Source organism: Macrotis lagotis, chromosome 2, assembly GCF_037893015.1.
Source record: "Macrotis lagotis isolate mMagLag1 chromosome 2, bilby.v1.9.chrom.fasta, whole genome shotgun sequence".
Lineage (NCBI taxonomy): Eukaryota > Metazoa > Chordata > Mammalia > Peramelemorphia > Peramelidae > Macrotis > Macrotis lagotis.
Genome location: NC_133659.1, coordinates 302,675,739 through 302,696,355, shown reverse-complemented (window position 1 = coordinate 302,696,355; position 20,617 = coordinate 302,675,739). Strand labels below are relative to the sequence as shown.

Sequence of the window (20,617 nt, the reverse complement as noted above, 5' to 3'; positions counted from 1 at the left end):
TAACGTCCTAGCTGTTGGATGATGACTTGACTTGTAAGTGATTTGGATTTAAGTGAGATAGAGCTGTGCAAACTCATTACTCTCTTCTCCAGAGTCATCTGGAGTCCAATGGCAAAACACAGGTCAGAACTGGTGACAGCCCTAGTTGCAATGGGAGATCTTTGTCTTTCTAAGCTAAAGTCTTTCCCAGGTCTAGGTTGCTTCAGGCAAAACCCATTTAGGAATTAAAAACTAGAGAAGAATTGAGGCAAGATATTATTTTTTAGTTTGCCTTCACAAAAGAATCTATCTGGGAGACAAAATCCCTAAAGTCAACAAAATAAGGCAACTATTATTGAGAAGAAGCCTTGAAGTCAGGAAGAAGTGGGTTCAAGAACTACCTCTAACATATATTATCTATATTTCTCACAAGACACTGATCCTCTCAATTCTCTTTTCAGGTAAGCTTCTGAGTTACAATGAATTTGGTAGAGAGATGCCCTATCTCAGAGCTCCTTATAGATAAAAACCAAAGGTCCAGTCTCTAAATCTATGATTATTATTTGGGTTTCAGATTCTAGGATAGTAACATAAGAATCAACAGACTGGGAGGGCAGCTAGGTGGCATAGTGGATAGAGCACCAGCCCTGGAGTCAAGAGGACCTGGGTTCAAATCTGACCTCATACACTTAATAATAGTTGCTTATCTGTGTGATCCTGGGCAAGTCACTTAATTCCATTGCCTTAAATAAATTTTTAAAAAATGATAAAAAAATCATCAGACCCAGTTGTGTTTTCCTTGAAAAACAAGTTGAATAAATAGCAGATGTTTTGAGATTAGTCATATCCATCATTTTATTCTTATTGTGAAGTCCCCAAGAAGAACCTATATAGTGATGTTCTACATTGGAAGTCCAGAAGATCTAAGTTGAAATCCTGCTTCAGGAAAACACTGTGTGATCCTGAAAACACTCACTGACTTCTTCCAAGGCTTAATATTCTCATCTGTGAAATGGAGATTATAATAGAACGTACCTCCTAGGGTTGTCATAGAAATCATTTGATAGAACATATGAAAAGTTCTTTATGAAACCTTAAAGTGTAATGTAAAGGCTATTAAATAATAGATAAGCAACTGTTCATTAATCTAGCATATTAGAAAGTCACATGACACTGTGAAGTTAAAGGGCTGTTTAGGGTCGAGGGTAATAATTCTTGTACCCAACTCTTTATTAAGTTAAGGGGTGTACCATATTCAATATGCTAATCAGTTACTAGAACAAATAGAGAAATGAATGTCTGTACTTCCTACTTGGAAATCATTCTTGTTTCTGTAACTGTTATCTAGAGAAGGAATAGACATTCTGCCCCCTAATAAGTTAAACGAATAATACAAAGAGCAGGAAGACTCTCAATCTTTGTTTTCTTCAATGAACAGTTTGTCTACAATGAGCTTTCAAGTGGAATTTCATTATGCTAAATGTTCAGAGGATTACTATTTATAGAAACCTTCCTACAAAAATCTCTCCTGAAGAGATAGGCCCCTTTGAAATCATTGTAAACCTTGTGAATAAAAGGTCATTTGAAAAAGTTAGAATAAGTTCAGCATTTTGTCCCAGTTTTATCTTCATTTCTTTAACAAATGTGTAACTATTGAGCCAGGCATAAAATAAATTTCAGAATCCCTGGCTTCATGGAACTTAGATATCTTGGACATGATCACAAATATGTGTAATGAAAAATTTTTGCTGTTCAGTCATGTCTGACTGACCCAATTTGGGGTTTTCTTGGCAAAGTTACCAGAGTATTTTATGATTTCTTTCTCCAATTCATTTTACAGATGAATAAACTGAGACAAACGAGGTTAGGTGACTTGACCAGGGTAATGCAACAAAGAATGAGATAGTTCCCAATATACAAAAAAAATCTATGTAAGGAAAAGAATTTTGTAAAAATGTTGGTAAAGTGGATAAAGCACTGGCCCTGGAGTCAGGAGTAGCTGGGTTCAAATCCGGTCTCAGACACTTAATAATTACCTAGCTGTGTGGCCTTGGGCAAGGCACTTAACCCCATTTGCCTTGCAAAAAAAAAAAAAAAACCTTAAAAAAATGTTGGTAAAGCAAAAGAATTCCATAGAAATGATACAATTGAATTTTGGGGAAAAAAACTGGCAAACTTTCTAATTCCCATTAGGTGATAAATTTAGAGTTAGAAGAGATCTTAATGCCATAGGATTCTAGTTTGAGGTCACCTAGTCCAATGCTTTCATTTTAGAGATGAAAAATTGGCTCAATAAGTTTAAATGATTTATCTAATATCACATAGGTAGTGTCAGAAGAAAATTTGAATCAGATCCTATGATTCCAAATTCAAATCATTTCTAATGTTCTACTCTGTCTTGTTAGCTAAATTCAACTAAGTCTTTTTCAATACTTTTAGTATTATGCTCAGTGTTAGTCAAATTCAATATTTCCAGTTACCTGTGATCTCATCACTGTGGGGAACGTGTTTCCATGTGTTCATCACAACCCACTTGCATTTTCCTAGCCTCATCTTCTACAATTCTCAATCATGTCCTCTCACAGTCGCTCCAAAGGACGTTCTATGAACCTTTATCAAGGTCTTATAATCATAGAGATGTTAAAGATATGGGAATTTTTTTAAAAAGTCTTCTCTCAAAGAACATACATTATCCTAAAGCATGAAAACATTCACAATAATGAAATAATAAATTCATCAGTAGTTAATAGAATATTATCTGGACATTAGCACTAGGTGTTAAAGATAAAAAGAAAAATCAAATAGTTAACAGTCACTGTTCTTAGGGACCCCAGTCTATGTAAGGAATCAATATATGCAAATGAATATGTACATCTAAGATATTATAGCATCAATAGTAGCCTCGATAAGATTGGATTGGATCTGGAATTAAGCAAAAGTGAGTTAGAAACCAGATCGTGTTTTAATCTAGCTCTTATGGCCATCAATGAGGAGAGAAATTGTGATGCGATGGTTTGGGGCAGGGAGCCCTTTTCTCATCATAAAGACTAACAATTGTCATAAGAAGCAGATCAACACAACAGCCTGGGGAGTGTCAGCACTACCCCAACTCTTACCCCCAGTTTGCATCTCACCATCAAAGTCATTATCTGAGTAAGTAACTCCAATGTGGATGTGACCAACTGCCACACACAGTGCAAATAACAGCTAACTAAAGCAACAAGGTACACTGAGGAATGTTTCTGACAGGTCAAAACACCACTACTGCCTTGACCATCATCTACCTTCGCTTCCCAGAGGGAAAAGCTCAGGATTCTAAAGCTAAGAGTTTTGGGAATAAGTGATGCGTCTAACCTAGTGTCATCAGTCATCATTCTGGAAAGTAATCCCAGTGAAGATACAGCCTGGCAACTGGTCCTGAAGGTGCCATGCTCATGGCCACCAAAGACCCAGAAAAGAAACTTCTTACTGCCAAAGATTTGGCATTGTCAAATGGTTCTTTATCAGAAACCAATATGATTTTGGCAATGGATGATATTAAATAAGAAGCATTAATATCTGCACCCTAAAGACCCTGGGTGTTTCAGAGCACCGGTCCTGGAGTCAGTAGGACCTGAATTTAAATCCAACCTCAGACACTTAACAATTACCTAGCTATGTGACCTTGGGAAAGTCACTTAATCCCACTGTCTTGAGAAAAAAAAAAGAAAAAAAAAGAAAAAAGAAAAGAAAGTAAGCTTCTTGAGAAAAAGAATTGCCTTACTTTTCTATTTGTATCACCAGTACTTAGCACAGTGATTTATACAAAGTGCAGTTAAGACTTCATTCATAATAGCAATCTTACTACACACTATATACTATTGTAACTAATGTTACAATAGTATAAATCAACTCCCCCACTAATCCTTCTATGAATAATAAAAAAATCAACAAATGAAGCTCACATGCCAAAACCATTACTAGGTTAGCAAGCAGATCAGAGAATATGTGACTTAGAGTCAGGAGACATCCTCGATCTATATAGTCCAAACCTAAGATTTTATAAAATTTGAGAAATAGACCTGAAGAGGTAAAATGTTTTAAAGGAAAATGATATCTAAAATTATATATCTGGTAAATGTCAGAGTCAGAATTCAAATGCAAATCATATGGCTATGAATTCAGCCTTCTAGCCATGATAACACACTGATTTCACAAGTCTACCCAGATCAATAAATAATCATGATTGTGAGATATTTCAGAGGAATGAATTCAAAGAAAGATTTTGAAAGTAAAAAAATATTCAGATGATATTTATGTTAATAAAAATAAAATTTTATAGTCAATGAAGACTCTTTTTACCCTTTCAATGACTTTCTCAATAGTATTTTGACAATTAATAATTATTTAAATCCCAAATATTGATTTCTATGAAACCATAATATATCTAACATTCTGAAATTCATTTGATTCCCTCTATTTATAATGGACAATTTTCATGGTGAACCAATACTTCTTTCAATAGCATTTAATATAGGGAGATTCTAGTGATAACCATCACCTACTCTACCATGTGAATTCTATGTTTCCCCTAGATTATTTCATTTGAGTTTCCCTGGGGTTTCAAGAGGATAAAAGATATATCCTAAAGTAGAACCATGCTTAATGTTCATTCTTTCAAACAACAGACATTCATTATACATACCCTATATAGGTACTCCCCTTATGTTGTCATATGGGAGATGCAAAGTAATAAGGTAATAATCCTTGCCCTCAATACATAATTCTAGTCAGTAATATGCTATATATGAATAAAAAAATTAACAACTTGTAACTAATCCAAAGGAAGATATTTTCAGTTCATGAGAAGGAATTTATTATGCATGAGAAAGCATTCTAAAAGATTTCAGAGGGGGGGAAATCTCACTTCCAGATGGGAAATCAGAATAGGCTTCAAGAGAAAGAGGTTTTTACCTAGTTCTTAAAGAATTGATAAGATTTCAACAGGTGAAGATAAAAGAAGAAAAAGCAAAATGTAATTTGAAGAAAGGATGAGTAGTCTAAACAAAAAAGCCACAGAGATGTAAAATAACAGTATGTGTGTGGTTTCAGGTTCATGGAAAAATTGTTGTATAAGGCAGATAGATTAGAGAATATTAGGGTCAGCTTTATATGCAAGACTACTAAGTTTTTATTTATTAAATAGTTAATCAAAGAAGTTTGGTGAATAATGGCAAAGTTTTAGTAATAACAGTTTATATAGATTTGGTTCAAGCCTATCTGACTTTTGATGACTCCATTTGTGATTTTCTTAGTAAAGATACTGCCATTTCCTTCTCCAGCTCATTTTATAGAGGAGGAAACAGAGGCAGGTAGGATTAAGTGAATTGCAAAGGTTTTCAAATCTCTAGATCAGATTTTATCTTATATTTGAACTTCCTAACTTCAAGTGTGCATTCTATCCACTGTCTTATTTAGTTGCCCAATTCATTTAGATGTTTCCCAATTGACATAACAATTTTCTTAAAATTAGCAATACAGGAATGACCATGCATGTTGTATTATTATTATCACCATAATGACTACTACCATCATATCACTTTCAGTTTGGCAGAATGGCTAGAAAGTCAGCCCATAGCTTGGTATAATGATTAGAAAGTCAGCCTTATTGTCAGAAGGATCTAAATTCACATTTTACCCCCTGGAACTTGATGGTTAGTTATCTCTGAACAAGCCACTTAAACTCTCTAAGATAGGCTATAGAGAAGGTACCTAGTTTGCATTGGTGTGAGCAGTATCATCTTGGGAGTTTACCCATTAAATCATAGATCCAATCCCAATTTCTGGATTTAATTTTATTACCATTTCATAGGACAAGAAATTAAAATCAATAAAAATTAGTTGATCTGCACAAAGTTGGTAGGCAGACCTACAATACGACACGAGTTAGTCTAACTCATGATTAAACAAAGAAAGAAGATACAACAGGTCAGAAGACAATTTAGTTGCCAAAAATTTCAGTGCTAATTCAAATATAATCAAACAAATCTACCAAATCATAGATAAATATCCCTGTAGGAGAATATATTGTAAAATAAATACTTATACTGAATATTAATATTAACTATGCTCTATCATCTTTTATTTTCCCCTTAAATATCTCCCTATGACATTTTCTTTCTTTATTCTTTGAGGCAATTGAGGTTAAATAATTTGCTCAGGGTCACACAGCTAGTGTTAAGTGTCTGTGACCACATTTGAACTCCTGTCCTCCTAGCTCCAGAGTTGCTGTTCTATTCACTTTGTTAGCTTTCCTTTCCCAATGACATTCTAACCTGATTCTGACTTCACTAGGGAATTACCAAAGGAGGAATTTAACACCTCTGCACTTCACTACTATAATGAAACCTTGAATTAGAATGATTGTAGGTTGCCAAGAATAGAAAGGAACATATAAACAAAAGAGAAAAATGTGGAGTTAAAAAAAAACAATGGTCTTTAAGCATGAATTTTATATGGAGGGCAATACAGAATCATCACTAAAGATATATTTTGACAACTGGGTTAATTCTGCAAAAGGGGAAATAAGATCTTCACAGACTTATCATATATAAAATCTTAAGTCCACTCACCTTATCTGACATTTAGTGGATATATCCTCAAATCTGATGCCATGTTTAGAAGCTTCACTTCTGGGTCAACTAGGTGGTACAGTGGATAGAGCACTGGCCCTGGAGTCAGGAGGACCTGAGTCCAAATCTAGCCTCAGACATTTAATAATTGTCTAGCTGTGTGATGTTGGACAAGTCAGTTAATCCCTTTGCCTTGCTAAAATCAAAACAAAAGTTTCATTTTTGTGTATTAGTGGACATATTGTCATGATTTTTTTAATGAAATATAAGCTACATTTTAAGAAAATCCAAGTAGAAAAATGATGAATTGTCTTCAAAACTTTGGGCTTCTTAACCTGGGGCCCATTAACTTTATTTTTTTATTATTTTTTTTAGGTTTTTGCAAGGCAAATGGGGTTAAGTGGCTCATCCAAGGTCACACAGCTAGGTAATTATTAAGTGCCTGAGACCAGATTTGAACCCAGGTACTCCTGACTCCAAGGCCGGTGCTTTATCCACTACGCCACGTAGCCGCCGCACCCCCCATTAACTTTAAATAATATATTTTAATAACTTTATTTCAGATACTACTATATTTGAATGTTAATGAAAATTCACAATGCTGTTAAAAAAAAGACATTTGATACTTACTAGATGTGTGACCTGGGCAAATCACTTAACTCTGACTACTGCCCCCCAAAAAAGCAAGAAAGAAAAAACTAAAACAAGGCAGCTAGGTGGAAATAATATATTGAAATAAATTTCAAAACTATTTAGATATATTCAATTTAGTTTATAATTCAATTAGTTTTGTACTATTTAAAATATTCTAAGAAATGATCTGAAGACTCCACCACATTGCCAAAGTGATACAGGACATACAAAAAAAGGTTTAGATCATCTAGTGTAGAGTCTACATTTATATATCAGTTGGAAGCATAGTAGATAGGGTGCTGAACCTGGAATCACCAAGATCTGAGTTCAAATCTGGATTCCCAAAATTACCAATATTATGACTCTGAGCTTATCACTTACCTCCCCAAGTCTAAGTTTATTCAATTATAAAATAAGATAATAATAGCACCTATACCTTATTAGATCTTTAAGAGGATCCAATGATATATTTGTAAAAAGAATTTGGCATATAATAGGAGGTATGTGCATTTATATTCTAGTTGATTCTTTATTTTGGTGCATATATATATATATATATATACACACATAAAGTAACACATTATTTGTAGAATAATAATAACATTTAGGGAGAGGCTCAACAGACACTTCAAAATAGTCAAATAAAATAACTCAGTATAAAAATAAATAAAGAAAACAATGCTAGAAAGTTTAATTAAGTTCTTTTTTATCTTTTATGTTTTATCATGTCTTTCATTTTGTGTAGTGGCATACAATGCAGTGAAAAAAAAAGACTAAATTTTGAGGAATATATTTGTTTTACTTTATACTCCATATTATGTTTTTCCCTGTCATTATAATACCTATAAAAATCATGTAAACTTAAGGTTAGCATTGTCATTGAGTTTGAGATCATTAATCTGATTATTCTATGCATTTACAAGTGGTTTAAAATATTGCATTAAAGCAAGGAATTTGATTTTGACAGTGATTGCATGTACAGACAACCTCAGAGTACTGATCTGATTACTTTTTCACAAATCTTAATATTTATCAATGTCTACATGGTACTTTATGTTTATGTAGACACATACACACACACATATCCTATAGAACAGACTTTGTATGCTTTTAATTGTAAATTTTAGTTAGTGTCACTTAAATTCAATTAGTATCCCTAGGTGAAACTTTGCACATTCCAAAAGGAAATAGATTGATTGTATTCCTTTTGAATTACTGAGAACTGTTTATCTGTATTGTAAAATAATAAGGATAAATGTTTTATTGGGAAATGCAATACCTTTAAAATTATAGATTAAATCTTGTTTCAACAAATATTGGTAACAACAAATTCAGCATAGCAGAAATTATTAACATTTCCCCACCAATGACTCCCTGCTTTATTGATAGAGGGATTAGATTTGTGATTTCCTTTGTATATAGGTAACTCCCAGGTCAGGAAACTGTCATCTCTACCTCTAAACGTAACTGTCCAGGGTGCTAAACGGTTAACTTGCTTACCCTAGGTCTCATAGTCCTTCTATTTTAGAGGCAGAACTTGAACCTACCTCTTCCTAACTTTGAGGTAAGTGCTTTATCCACTATGACAAGTTGTCTCTATTCTAAAGGAATATGTAAGAATAATTTCATCTAACCAAAGAATTTGGAGTTTGTTGTAATAGAATCTGGCATTTTTAATTGGCCATGGTATGGTTTGTTAAAGCCTTAATAAGATTTCGATCAAATTAGGCTGAGTCTTAAGGTCCCTTTTAGCTATTGAACTATGATCTCCTGATCCTATGAGATTCTCTATTTTTCAGAATAATTATAAAAGATATTAAGGTGAATCTTGCAAAACCAAAGCCAAATTAGACCAGAACATGGAATTGATCTCTTCAATCCCACAGAGAGCTCTTATCAGTTAACATATAGTTATAAAAAAATATTTTCAAACTATTCCACATGATATTGTGGTAACAGAATGATGAATACATCTTTCTTTTTTGAGAAATGCCAGTATAAGTATAAAGGAAATAATTTGGTTAGAGTGTCCACTATAAACCAGAATAAAGGTGGCAGACACAGTCAACTAGGTAAGCCAGAAAAAAATCCAATTTCTATTTATCTATTGCATGTGCTACCTCTTCACAATGTTTAGATATCTGTGGCCCAAATGTTCCTTTTTCATTGCTTAAGACAGAGATTTTCATCCATATGCACCTGTTACTCTTTCTACCTCTTTCTTGCCATTTAGAAGGGAGACAAACAACTCATTAGAGAAACATCCACACATCAACTGAATTCAGAACGTTATGTGCACACTTTTAAAGATTTATCTAATTTCTCAGGAGCTATAAATGTCACCTATCGCTATCTAGCTGGCACTCCATTACCAAGAAAAAGTAAGTATCCTTACATTAATTAGTGTGTGAAAGTGCTTTGTAAAAAGTTAAGTGTTTTACAAATCTAAGATATTCTTATTTAATTACTTCCAATATAGCGAAAAATATTAAAGGTTTTCTACATGCCAAAATTATTGGCATATACACTCAGTTCAGTTTTTAAAAATCAAATATTAATTGACATTGTTGACAAACTGATTTCATTTTCCATTTTTTAATTTAGTGTTGAGGTTTCAAATTAATCTCGATAGGAAAATCATAGCAAATCTTTTAAAATCTGTTATATTTATTTTGCAATGATAGTGAATGTATATAAATCATGAAGGGTGGATCTTTTTTCCTCTACTGTTCATTTTGCCTATATGGTACAGCTAAAATGTAAAGGTTTCATTAGGAAGCATGATGACAGAGGGTTTTAGAAGGCATCTCACTAATTATACTGGTTTTTATGTATTTTTAGCACTTTTACATATTATGGCAAGTTAAAATTTCTAGTTCCAGCACACAAGTTTTATCATTTTAGTGGATTTTTCTACCCCAATCCTTTCTATCCATAGTCCCTGCTTTCTTGTCTCCTTCCTTGATCTATGGGACGAGTATCTTCAAATTGACTCCATATTTGTGCCCCATTTAGGCCATTCTTCCCCAGCATCCATATGTTCCCCTCACTCCTCTATCCTCAAATATTCATTTTGCACTGTCTGTTCTCTCAGGACCATGGCTCCTGTTTACTAATCTGATCAATGAATTTGTTCTGAGGCATTGATGAGGAATAATGATTCTATGTGCTAGACTTTTCAAATAATATGCCTACTTTTTCAAAAGAGACATATATTGCACAAATCCAAAGGACTTACTGGAAATTTGATGAATGGAGGTAGGCTGCCAGGGGAGATATTAGTGCCCAAAGGAATTTTAACAACTCAATACTGAAACTATGTTCATGACTATCAAGTCAGCATATACATAAAAAAGCCAAAATTATTAAACAATGAACATTAGCACCATCTTATCTTGTCATTATGTCACTAACTTTTCAAACATTTTGCTCAACAGATTTTGAGAATGTGATTTTATTTAAATGAAAAATATAATCATAAGAAATTGGAGGCAGAAATGATTTTAGAAAACTCCCACTTTTCATTTATTGGATGTTTCTGGAGGAAGATTGATATATTACACATTTCCATGAGACCCAATTAAATCAATAAATTGTAGAATCATTTAAAATAGAAGTAATTTCAGAAGTCATCTATTATGACAATTACATCTCCTGTAATGACAGCATTCCCAGCAAATGAACAGCTAATCTATTTCTGAAAACCTTTAGTGTCAGGACACTCACTGTCTCTGAAGATAGTCAAGCTCATTTTTTTTGAGTAGCTGTAACTGCTATTTCCTTTTTATTCTGGTGCATAATAAATTTTATCCCTTCCAAGCACTGGACCTAATTCTATACTCTATGGCCAAATAGATTAAATCAAATCAAATAGATCAAAACATCTTTATTCCATCCACCAGTCTATTTTGCATCTATATTCATATGGAGACAACTAGGAGGCATAGTGGATATACCACTAGTTTGGAGTTAGGAAAACTAACTTAGTTGTCTGACCTTGGACACCTCTCAACTTCAGATATTTTCAACCCTAAAATCTACCTATTTCACAGATTTGTTGTTAGGATCAATAATAGATAGGGAGCACTTTGCCTTTAAATGTGATAGATATGGTATTTCATATATCTAGATATATAGGTGCATGTATGGAAAAATAAAAGCCATTGACTTTATCCTAACTACAATTATTGTTTGGGTTAAAATATTGCCCAGAATTTGGTCAAGATGAGATATGAAGGAACTTTATTAGAAATTTCACTTTAGATTTAATAAAAATGTTGGTTAAAAAGAGGCTCACAATTCTCCTCTGACAACTCTATCATATCCCTGGTAGCTTTTCAATCAGTCAGTAACTCATCAATCACTACTTTCATCTGTCTAGGGTGGTATGCAGTCTACTCCCACAATGATGCAATTTCAGTTTTTCCTTCCAGATATACACAAAATTTGTCACCAAGGTTAGTTATTTGAAAGAATGTCAAGCTATGAATGAGAAAAGTCATTTCAGTCCTTCTATTAATTAGTCGTGTTAGCTAAGCTTTCTCATCTTTAAAATAGCTATAATACTTATATTAATATACAAGGTATTTATGGGGACAATGATCTAAGTGAATTACACAGTATTAAATGTGTAGGAGTTATTATTTTTATTACTGATTTGTTTTTGCCTCAGATTTGATAATTTCACATTTCTGCTTGTGCAACATTATGTTCCTATTGAATCCTCTTTGCTCATTTTGAAGTGTATGCTTCTATTGCTGTTTCATTGCATTTGACAAGTTTCTGTACTATCTTTGAAATTCTATTTATCCCTTGTCTCAAGATCTCAGCTTTATTTTATTTTTACCTTCATTCTGGTTATTAGTATAAAGTAGTATATTGATATATTTCCTGTTCTTTTTGAAATATTGGAGACCTCATATGCTTTTCTTCCTTCTTTGCTATGCCAATGTGATTGAGATATTCTATGTGGGAATTTTTTCCTCTTTTTCATTCCATTTTCCATTTAAAGCCTCCTGGATAATTTGATCAAGTCTTAGAGTGAGGAGCAGCTAGGTGGCACAATGGATAAAGCATTGGTCTTGGAGTCAGGGGAACCCAAGTTCAAATTCTGACTCAGACATTTAATACTTAGTTGTGTTACCTTGGACAAGTCAGTTAACCCCATTGCCTTGCAAAAATAAAAGTTTTAGAATAAACAGTTTCTTACTGATGTTTTCATCTTTGACACTTTCCTAAACAAAAAGTTAATGTCCCAAAAAGACAAGTCCTATTCCTTAATACCTTCTCATTCTTCTTATTCATTTGTATTATTCTTTTTTACCCAAAATCACAACTTTTAATGTTTTGATATATTTGTACCACTTGTATTACAAAGCACTTTCTATATCTTATCTCCTTTGAATCTTATGGCAATTATGAAAAGATCATATAAATACTATCATTCACATTTCCACAATGATAAACTGGAAATAAAGGAGATTAAATGAGTTAGTCATGGTCATACAGCTGGCATATTCCAGGGTATAGAGTCAAACCCAGTTCCTCTATCACCAAATCCTCTAAAACATGCTGACTCAATTCAGTTCAGTCAGCATCAATTAAGAGACTAATATTTACAAAACATGTGGTAGTTTCTGAGAATAGCAAACCTAAAGGAGATTATACATTCTCTCGGGGAAGGGGAAATGGATATGATTACAGATAAAGAAACACCAAATCTACTCAAAGAAACTTCCATCAATAAATTATAGGATGAGAGAAGTAGTGCTTATAATGATGAATTAGGAACTATCTTGATCTGAGTCTTAAAAGAAATTGGATATTCCAAGAAATGGAGGCATGGTACAAGAGTTTTTTGGGAATAAAGAATAGAAGACAAGAAATGGAATGTAAATTATTGCATATGGCAAGTGAGTCCATTTGCCCAGAATATATAGTGTTGATAGAAAAAAGTAAAAACAAATCCAACAGGAAAGAAAGACAAGAAGACAAGGTGGTGCTAAGATTGTGAAAAACTTTAAATATCAAACAAAAACTTTGGGGCAGCTAGGTGGCACACTGGATAGAGCACTGGCCCTGGAGTCAGGAGGACCTGAGTTCAAATATGACCTCAGACACTTAATAATTACCTAGCTGTGTGTCCTTGGGCAAGTCACTTTACCCCACTACCTTGAAAAACAAAACAAAAAGAAAAACTTTATAAATTGATCAAATGGGAGTCACTAAAGGTTCTTAAATTTTTGAAGGACATAATCATACCTGTGCTATTCCATTTGACTGTTATTTGAAGAATAGATGAAGTCTGGAAAGAATAGAGGTAAGGAGAAAAATCAGAAGGCTGGGGTGATAGTCCAGGCCAGGGCTGTCCAACCTTACTTTTAAGAGATTTATTGAAACAATATACAATATATTTTGATTAGTCATTAGTGAGAATTCTGTGGTGGTTTGACGTAGTTTGCTAAAGCATTTATAGTAAACCCATAGGGGGCCACATTAAATTGCACTATGGGTCACATTTTGGATAGCACTGGTCTAGGCCAATGTTAGCAAAAATTAAATAGAATGTAGCCATATTAGTGGACCGAAAGGCTTACAATTTACAAAATATATTGTGGATATTGATTTGTCAAACACTGACAGCTAATTGGGTAGAGGAGCATAAGTCAAATATAACTTAATAATAATAATATTGATAATGATAATAATAATAATAGTGTTGTCCTTCATTTTTGAAGAGGACCACAACATCAGGAAGGTGATGCCCTGACAAGCATGACTAGAGACAGTCCTAGATGCAAAGCAATCAGGGTTAAGTGACCTGCCCAAGTTCACACAGCTAGTCAAGTGTCTGAGTCTGGATTAGAATTCAGGTCCTCCAGTGGTGCTTGGCTAGCTGTGTGGAGGGTAGTGTCCTCAAAGGGAAGGGGAAATTAGGAAGAGTTTTGAATTTAGAGTATATATCATGACTGCCATTTGGGACATATTAAAAATCTAATGTACCTAGAGATATCTTGATGGGGACTTACAATTAGTAATTCAGGACTTGAGTCTGAGAGAAATATGTGAGAGTGATAAATAGTCATCTCCATAGAGATGATAATTAAATCCAATCCATGGAGACAAGTTACATTAAGAGAAGATAAGAACAAGGACCCTGGTATCTTCCCATAAAGGGGTGAGGATTGATGGTATTCTAACCCAGGGATATCAAGAAGTAATCACACAAGTAGCAGGAGAACCAGGAGAAAGGATTGTCACGTAAACCCAGGGAGAAGGCATTATCTGAAAGATTGTTTAAACTGAGATCTTCAATGACAAGTAAAAGAGTAACAGAAAAGTGTCACTCTAGCAGCAATTGATTTAACTTTTTATTCAGAACTTAATAATCCTTAAAGAGATTTTTTCCAGGTCCCATTACACACATTAATTAATTAATTCATTCTCTCTCTCTCTCTCTCTCTCTCTCTCTCTCTCTCTCACACACACACACACACACACACACACACACACACACACACAACTCAGTACAATCATTTTTCCACAGTAAAAAATCTTTAAGAATGATAATAATATTCAACTTTAAAAGCATCAGAATTTTATGTTATATGTGTACGTGTGCGTATACACCACAAAGAAAGCACTGCTTCTCATTGAGCATATCTAGGACAATCCTTTCCCCGCCCTCCAGTGGGGAATTCATAATGAACTCTTCTTCCTAGACCCAGAAAGGGAATTCCTTAGTGCCTAGGGATCCTTCTTAGATTACTAGAAAGTACTATCTATTGTGATATAGAGCAGTAGAAAAAGAACAATCTTTCAGTTCTCTCTCTCTCTCTCTCTCTCTCTCTCTCTCTCTCTCTCTCTCTCTCTCTCTCTCTCTCCCCCTCCCTCCCTCCCTCTCTTATCATTCACATCTACTTGGTTGCCAAGATAAATTGATTTGATTGCTATCTTTTGGATTACTCAAATAGCTGTCCTCCTTGCTAATTTTTCTTCCCTCCCCTACTTCAATCACTCATCACCATTCTGTTGTGGTCTTGCAGTAACTTGCTAACTGGTCCCCATATGGGCCTTCCTTCTCCAGGTCATCTTTCACCTATCACCAATATATTTCCTTTATATAAATTTAATCCCATAATTTAATTCCTCTATTCAAAAGAGGTTACTGGATTCACATCAATGCACAGGAAAAAAATGCAAACTTTTATAGCTGGTTATTAAATATAGACATCTTTCTAATCATACTTGGTCATGTTTTTCATACAATCTATGGTCCAGTCAAACTGAAATGCTAGTCATTCTGCAAGTATGTGCTGTCCTTTTCTGACATTGTAAATCCCAATGACTTGCATGAATGTTTTCTACAAGTTCAATTATTTAAATGATTCTTTTTCTTCAAGAATCATTAGTCTTCTATCTCCTTCTCTAGAAGTAATCTATCAAAGAATATTTTATCTTCATGAGACAGCTCTTGTATTTTTTCTAAATTAATTTCCATTACAGTTATTTGTATATGTCTCTAATAATAGACTATTGTTTAACCTCAATAGCTTATGGTTGAGGAGAGTTTAATTGAAGTGAATTTAAAATCCATATCTGCCCTCTATGTAACAAGCCTCATATCAACTAAATATGGTTAGTCATTAAATAATTATTCTTCCCTCCTTTGTGTTTATTTCCACCACCTTTCCTGCAGTATTGGTTTTGCTTTTTAGTTGTCTTCTTCAGAGTATTTTTTTCTCTTGGCTTTCTCTTTGGATCATGTTTTCCATCATCTTAAGGGATGTTTCTTACACTCCAATAATATCTAGAGACAGAGAAATGAGGTTGGAATAATATTTTCCAATCAGTGTCACTAATAAATATTATACATGTAGTAGTTCACTATCTTGGGAAAAATATATGAATAGAAATTTCCTTAAGAAAAACAAAAGCACTAGGTCTTTACAATCCTTATCTTCTGAGTCTAATGTTAAATATTTTTGACTTCCCTTGGCAACTCATGGAACATCTTCTTTCCCATGGGTTTACTCTAATAGCCAATTACTAGCAAAATACTCACAAAACTATTTGCCAGGAAATGTGCTCTGTCATCCATGGACATCTGTCCCAGAGAACTTACCAAGCTGACCTTTTAGAGTTGGCTCAGAAAACATTATTCCAAACAATTTCAAATGATTTCACTAAGAGATCACTAATTAGAAGAACCTTGCTAGTAAAAAGTATTCTTAGGATATGTCAACATTTTTCCTGAAAGATTCTGGACTTCCTCATTGCTTTCTCTTTTTTGGTGTTATCTCTACCATCTACTTTCTATCCAAGTTGAGGCTTGTCAAATTCTCTCTACTATGTATCTCTAGTGCAATTCTATTTTTCAGGTATATTCATTAAATAAATAAAACTTCTTCTTTGTATACTCAAACCATTTGTCAGTCTACTTAAGTCTATGGGTCATTTTTCAGAATAAAAGGGTTTTTTTAAATTACAATTGAAAGAAATACTTAAATTTCAAGTCAAGGTTAATAAAAATAGAGTGGTTTGTTTTCGATTCGTTTGCTTCCCCTTCCAATTTAAAAACTCCCCCCTTGAAATCTTTCTAAAGACTGCCCTGGTTGAAAAGCCCCTGTTCTAAATTGTATCTAATAAAAATGTTTCATTTGCAGAAAAAACAAAATATAACTCTTTTTTCACAATAGATCACATAGTAATGCTACATGCTAAACATTTCCATGGGAATGGAAATTTCCAATAATACAATATACTTCAAAGAATTTTTGACCTGAATACAAGGAACTGAATTTATTTTGTACAAAACTGAAAAGCTTACAGCTTGTACTAGCAGAAAGTGGGGAAACAATTTAACACAAATGAAAATGTCTTATAAGTTTTCAAAGAACAATATACTACAAAAAATTTTTCTTTGAAATAATCATTCAGTCACAAGAGGACTAAAAATGAATCATTTGTATTATCCATTTGCATACTGTGGATGGTTTGTCAACCATAACTTTGAATGATTTTGTCTTCTCAATTTTTTAAATAGTTTTAACATTATCTAAATATCTATCTCCTCTAATGGGCTTGTATGAGAGCATTAAATTGTAGAACATTTTACACCTGATTTTATTTGATAAACAAATGCTTAAAGTAACAATACACATTTCAGTATGCTTATAATCAAATTTGTTTTCCACAGAAAAGAATCAATTACATATAAGCCACAATAGTTTTCTTCATATGTAGCTTAATAATTTAATCACAAAATATCCTATATTTCATCATTCACTAAACTTACTTGTTATAGTAAAAGCCCTAAGGGCCAACTTTGATTGTTATGTGTTTTTCAAAGCATCTAATTCATCTTCCTTCTGAATTCTTTTGCCCAGAGTACCTAACAGTTGGACTTTCATCAGTCAAAAGGAAAAAAGGAAACTATTTGCTTGAAACAATCAAGTCTATATTTGAGCAATCCAGTTATGAAGAACTAAAAGAAATTGCAGTGGTGGTTCATCTAGCAGATTTTGACTTATCTTGGTGTGACAGTATGGTACGAGATATTACACAGAAATTTGCTCACCACATAATCGCTGGACGATTAATGGTCATACATGCTCCTGAGGAATATTATCCAATCTTGGATGGCCTTAAAAGAAATTATAATGATCCAAATGACCGAGTCAAGTTTCGATCCAAGCAGAATGTGGATTATGCTTTCCTTCTCAATTTTTGTGCCAATATTTCAGACTATTATGTAATGTTAGAAGATGATGTCCGATGTTCGAAAAATTTCTTGTCTGCCATTAAGAAAGTAATTACATCACGTGAAGGCTCTTATTGGGTGACTCTAGAATTTTCCAAGCTTGGTTACATTGGAAAACTCTACCATTCCCATGATCTCCCACGACTGGCACATTTTTTGCTAATGTTTTACCAGGAAATGCCTTGTGATTGGCTATTGATTCATTTCCGTAGTCTCTTGGCTCAAAAGGATGTGATGCGCTTTAAACCTTCTCTGTTCCAGCATATAGGATATTATTCCTCATACAAAGGAGCAGAAAACAAATTAAAGGATGATGACTTTGAAGAGGATTCATTTGATATCCCAGACAATCCACCTGCAGAGCTATACACAAATATGAATGTATTTGAAAATTATGATGCAAGCAAAGCATACAGCAGTGTTGATGAGTACTTTTGGTCCAAGGCACCTGCAGTAGGGGATTATTTTGTAATTGTATTTGAGAAGGCCATTAATATCAGCAAGATTAAAGTGAGTACTGGAACAGAAGATCGACAGAATGACATATTGCATCATGGAGCCCTGGAAGTTGGGGAAAACATAGGATGGAGCAAAAAAGGAAAACATTGTGCTACCTATTTGAGACTAGGGGAATTCCAAAATGGAAACTTTGAAATAGCAGATGTGAAGCACAAAGTTCCATTTGATATTCACTGTATAAGAATTCTTGCCACTAGAACACAAAAGGAATGGTTGATCATTAGGAGTGTTAGCATTTGGACTTTTCAGCCAGTGAATCAATGACTCCACTTTACTGAACCAGGTCTTCCTTTCTAATCAGAGAGTGCATAGCATCCATGGATAGCTGCAGGTGCTATTCACCAAGGGATGACTTGACTTTGTTAAAAAACAAACTGGAAATCTGGGATATTGTAACACAAACAAAAGCAATTTATTTTTTACTAGTTCAGCCAGGCAATATAAAAACACTAGTTTGTTGGTATGTTTTGAATTTTATAGCAAAAAGGTTTTCATTCACATCTTTGGATCTCCCAAGTCCCTCTCTGTTGTTATTGTTGACTTTCCAAGAGATGGCAATGCTTGATAAGAAAATTTCTCATCCAAATTGGTAGCTTTGATTAAACATTGTCAAAACAATTTGACTTCATTATATCTATGTATTAAAGTTGATGGAAGTTGATATTTTTATGCCATGGTTAATGTTGCTTTCATTTTAAAGAGAGTTTTAATAATGTAATCATATTAGTGTCTTGCCAGTTATATTTGAATGCCAAAAGAAATGATATGGATTAATATGACACATTTGAAATGTGAAGACTGATGTGTTAATTTAGTTGGACAGTGATTATTGAAAAGTAATTGTTGATAGTGTGCTTAATTCTGTAGTAGAACTCTGGGTCCAGTTTGTTCATCCAATGAGCTATAATAAGCATTGTTGTCAAGTAAAGGTGAAGTTAGTCCGGGGTAACTTAAATCCCTAGTTGCCGCTAATCTAGCTCTCATCAATCACATCCAGAATGAACAATGCCTCTAAGAAGCAAGGCCTTATGAAATAGTTCCCTAGGAGAGGGAAACCCATTCCAGTGACTTGTGTTAATGGCAAGATAACTTTCATGACAATCTTTGAAAAATATATTGACTCTATTGAATCTCTATTGTTAGATTTTTTCCCCTGAAAAACAGCATTATTCCTTCAATTTATTTTGTGGAAAAACTCAGTGAACATGACTTGGGGTAACTAAATTGCCTATCTCAAAAGGAAAAAAAAAACCAATAATATAGACTGTGCTTGGTTTAGTTTTATAGCAATTTACAGTAGATGCAAGCACATTTAATATTTGATTTTATTAAATGTTTACTTAAAATTGATCTAACTGAATAAAGGTTTAGTTTATCAGTGTTTAGCACACACCTAATATCTCTAAATGGTGCCATGGAAAGAGAGCTCAGGAGGATCTGAATTCAAATTCTGACCTAGAAATTTACTAGCTGTGTGATCTTTGGAGAACTCATCTCTCCCTCAATTTCCTCCTCCATAAAACAGGAAAATTATAACTCCTACCTCACAAAATTGTCCTCATATTCAAATGAGATAGTATCTGTAAAATGATTTGTTATCCATAAAGTGCTATGTAAGTGTTGGCTGCTAATATGATTGTTAATAATGGTATAATAATACCATCTGCTAGTTGACTGTCATAAAATGGGTTTTAGGCATGGAATGAGACTTAGGAATCCTTATAATGTATCCCCTAAAAATATGAAGAAGAAAACTGAGGACCCTAGAGATTGGACATATCAGCCAGAGTAACCCAACCCACAACAGTATTGTCAAAATCAGAACTAGGAAGAATCAGAACCCCCTCCCATAAACCCTTTTTGACTTAATTTCATTTTCCTAGTGTCTAACTTATACCGCAAGGCTTATGAACTCTTCTTTGGCATAGAGATACATCTAGAGTATTGCTGCTCTAATTATACCACAAATAATGGCTCAAAATGTAAAGCATAGTTATCCTCCCTAAAAGTATCAGAGAATAATTTCAATATCATCTATACATTGTTAGTGCTGTTGTTGAGTTGGTTCAGTAATGCCCAACTCTTTGTGACCCATTTGGGGATTTTCTTGGCA

General features: G+C 33.7%; 1 protein-coding gene across 2 annotated transcripts in view; it reads left to right on the top strand.

Annotated features, from left to right (window-relative positions):
• The window catches only part of LOC141511763 (alpha-1,3-mannosyl-glycoprotein 4-beta-N-acetylglucosaminyltransferase C), a 414,197-nt gene extending 395,318 nt beyond the window's left edge, over positions 1 to 18,879 (top strand). For both annotated transcript variants that reach the window (XM_074220812.1, XM_074220813.1), the window contains 2 exons: positions 9,457 to 9,604; positions 17,612 to 18,879. In XM_074220812.1, coding sequence (XP_074076913.1) covers positions 9,457 to 9,604; positions 17,612 to 18,768 — 1,305 coding nt within the window. In that variant the 3' untranslated portion in view covers positions 18,769 to 18,879. The remainder of the gene's footprint in view (positions 1 to 9,456; positions 9,605 to 17,611) is intronic.
• Positions 18,880 to 20,617: the final 1,738 nt, after the last annotated feature.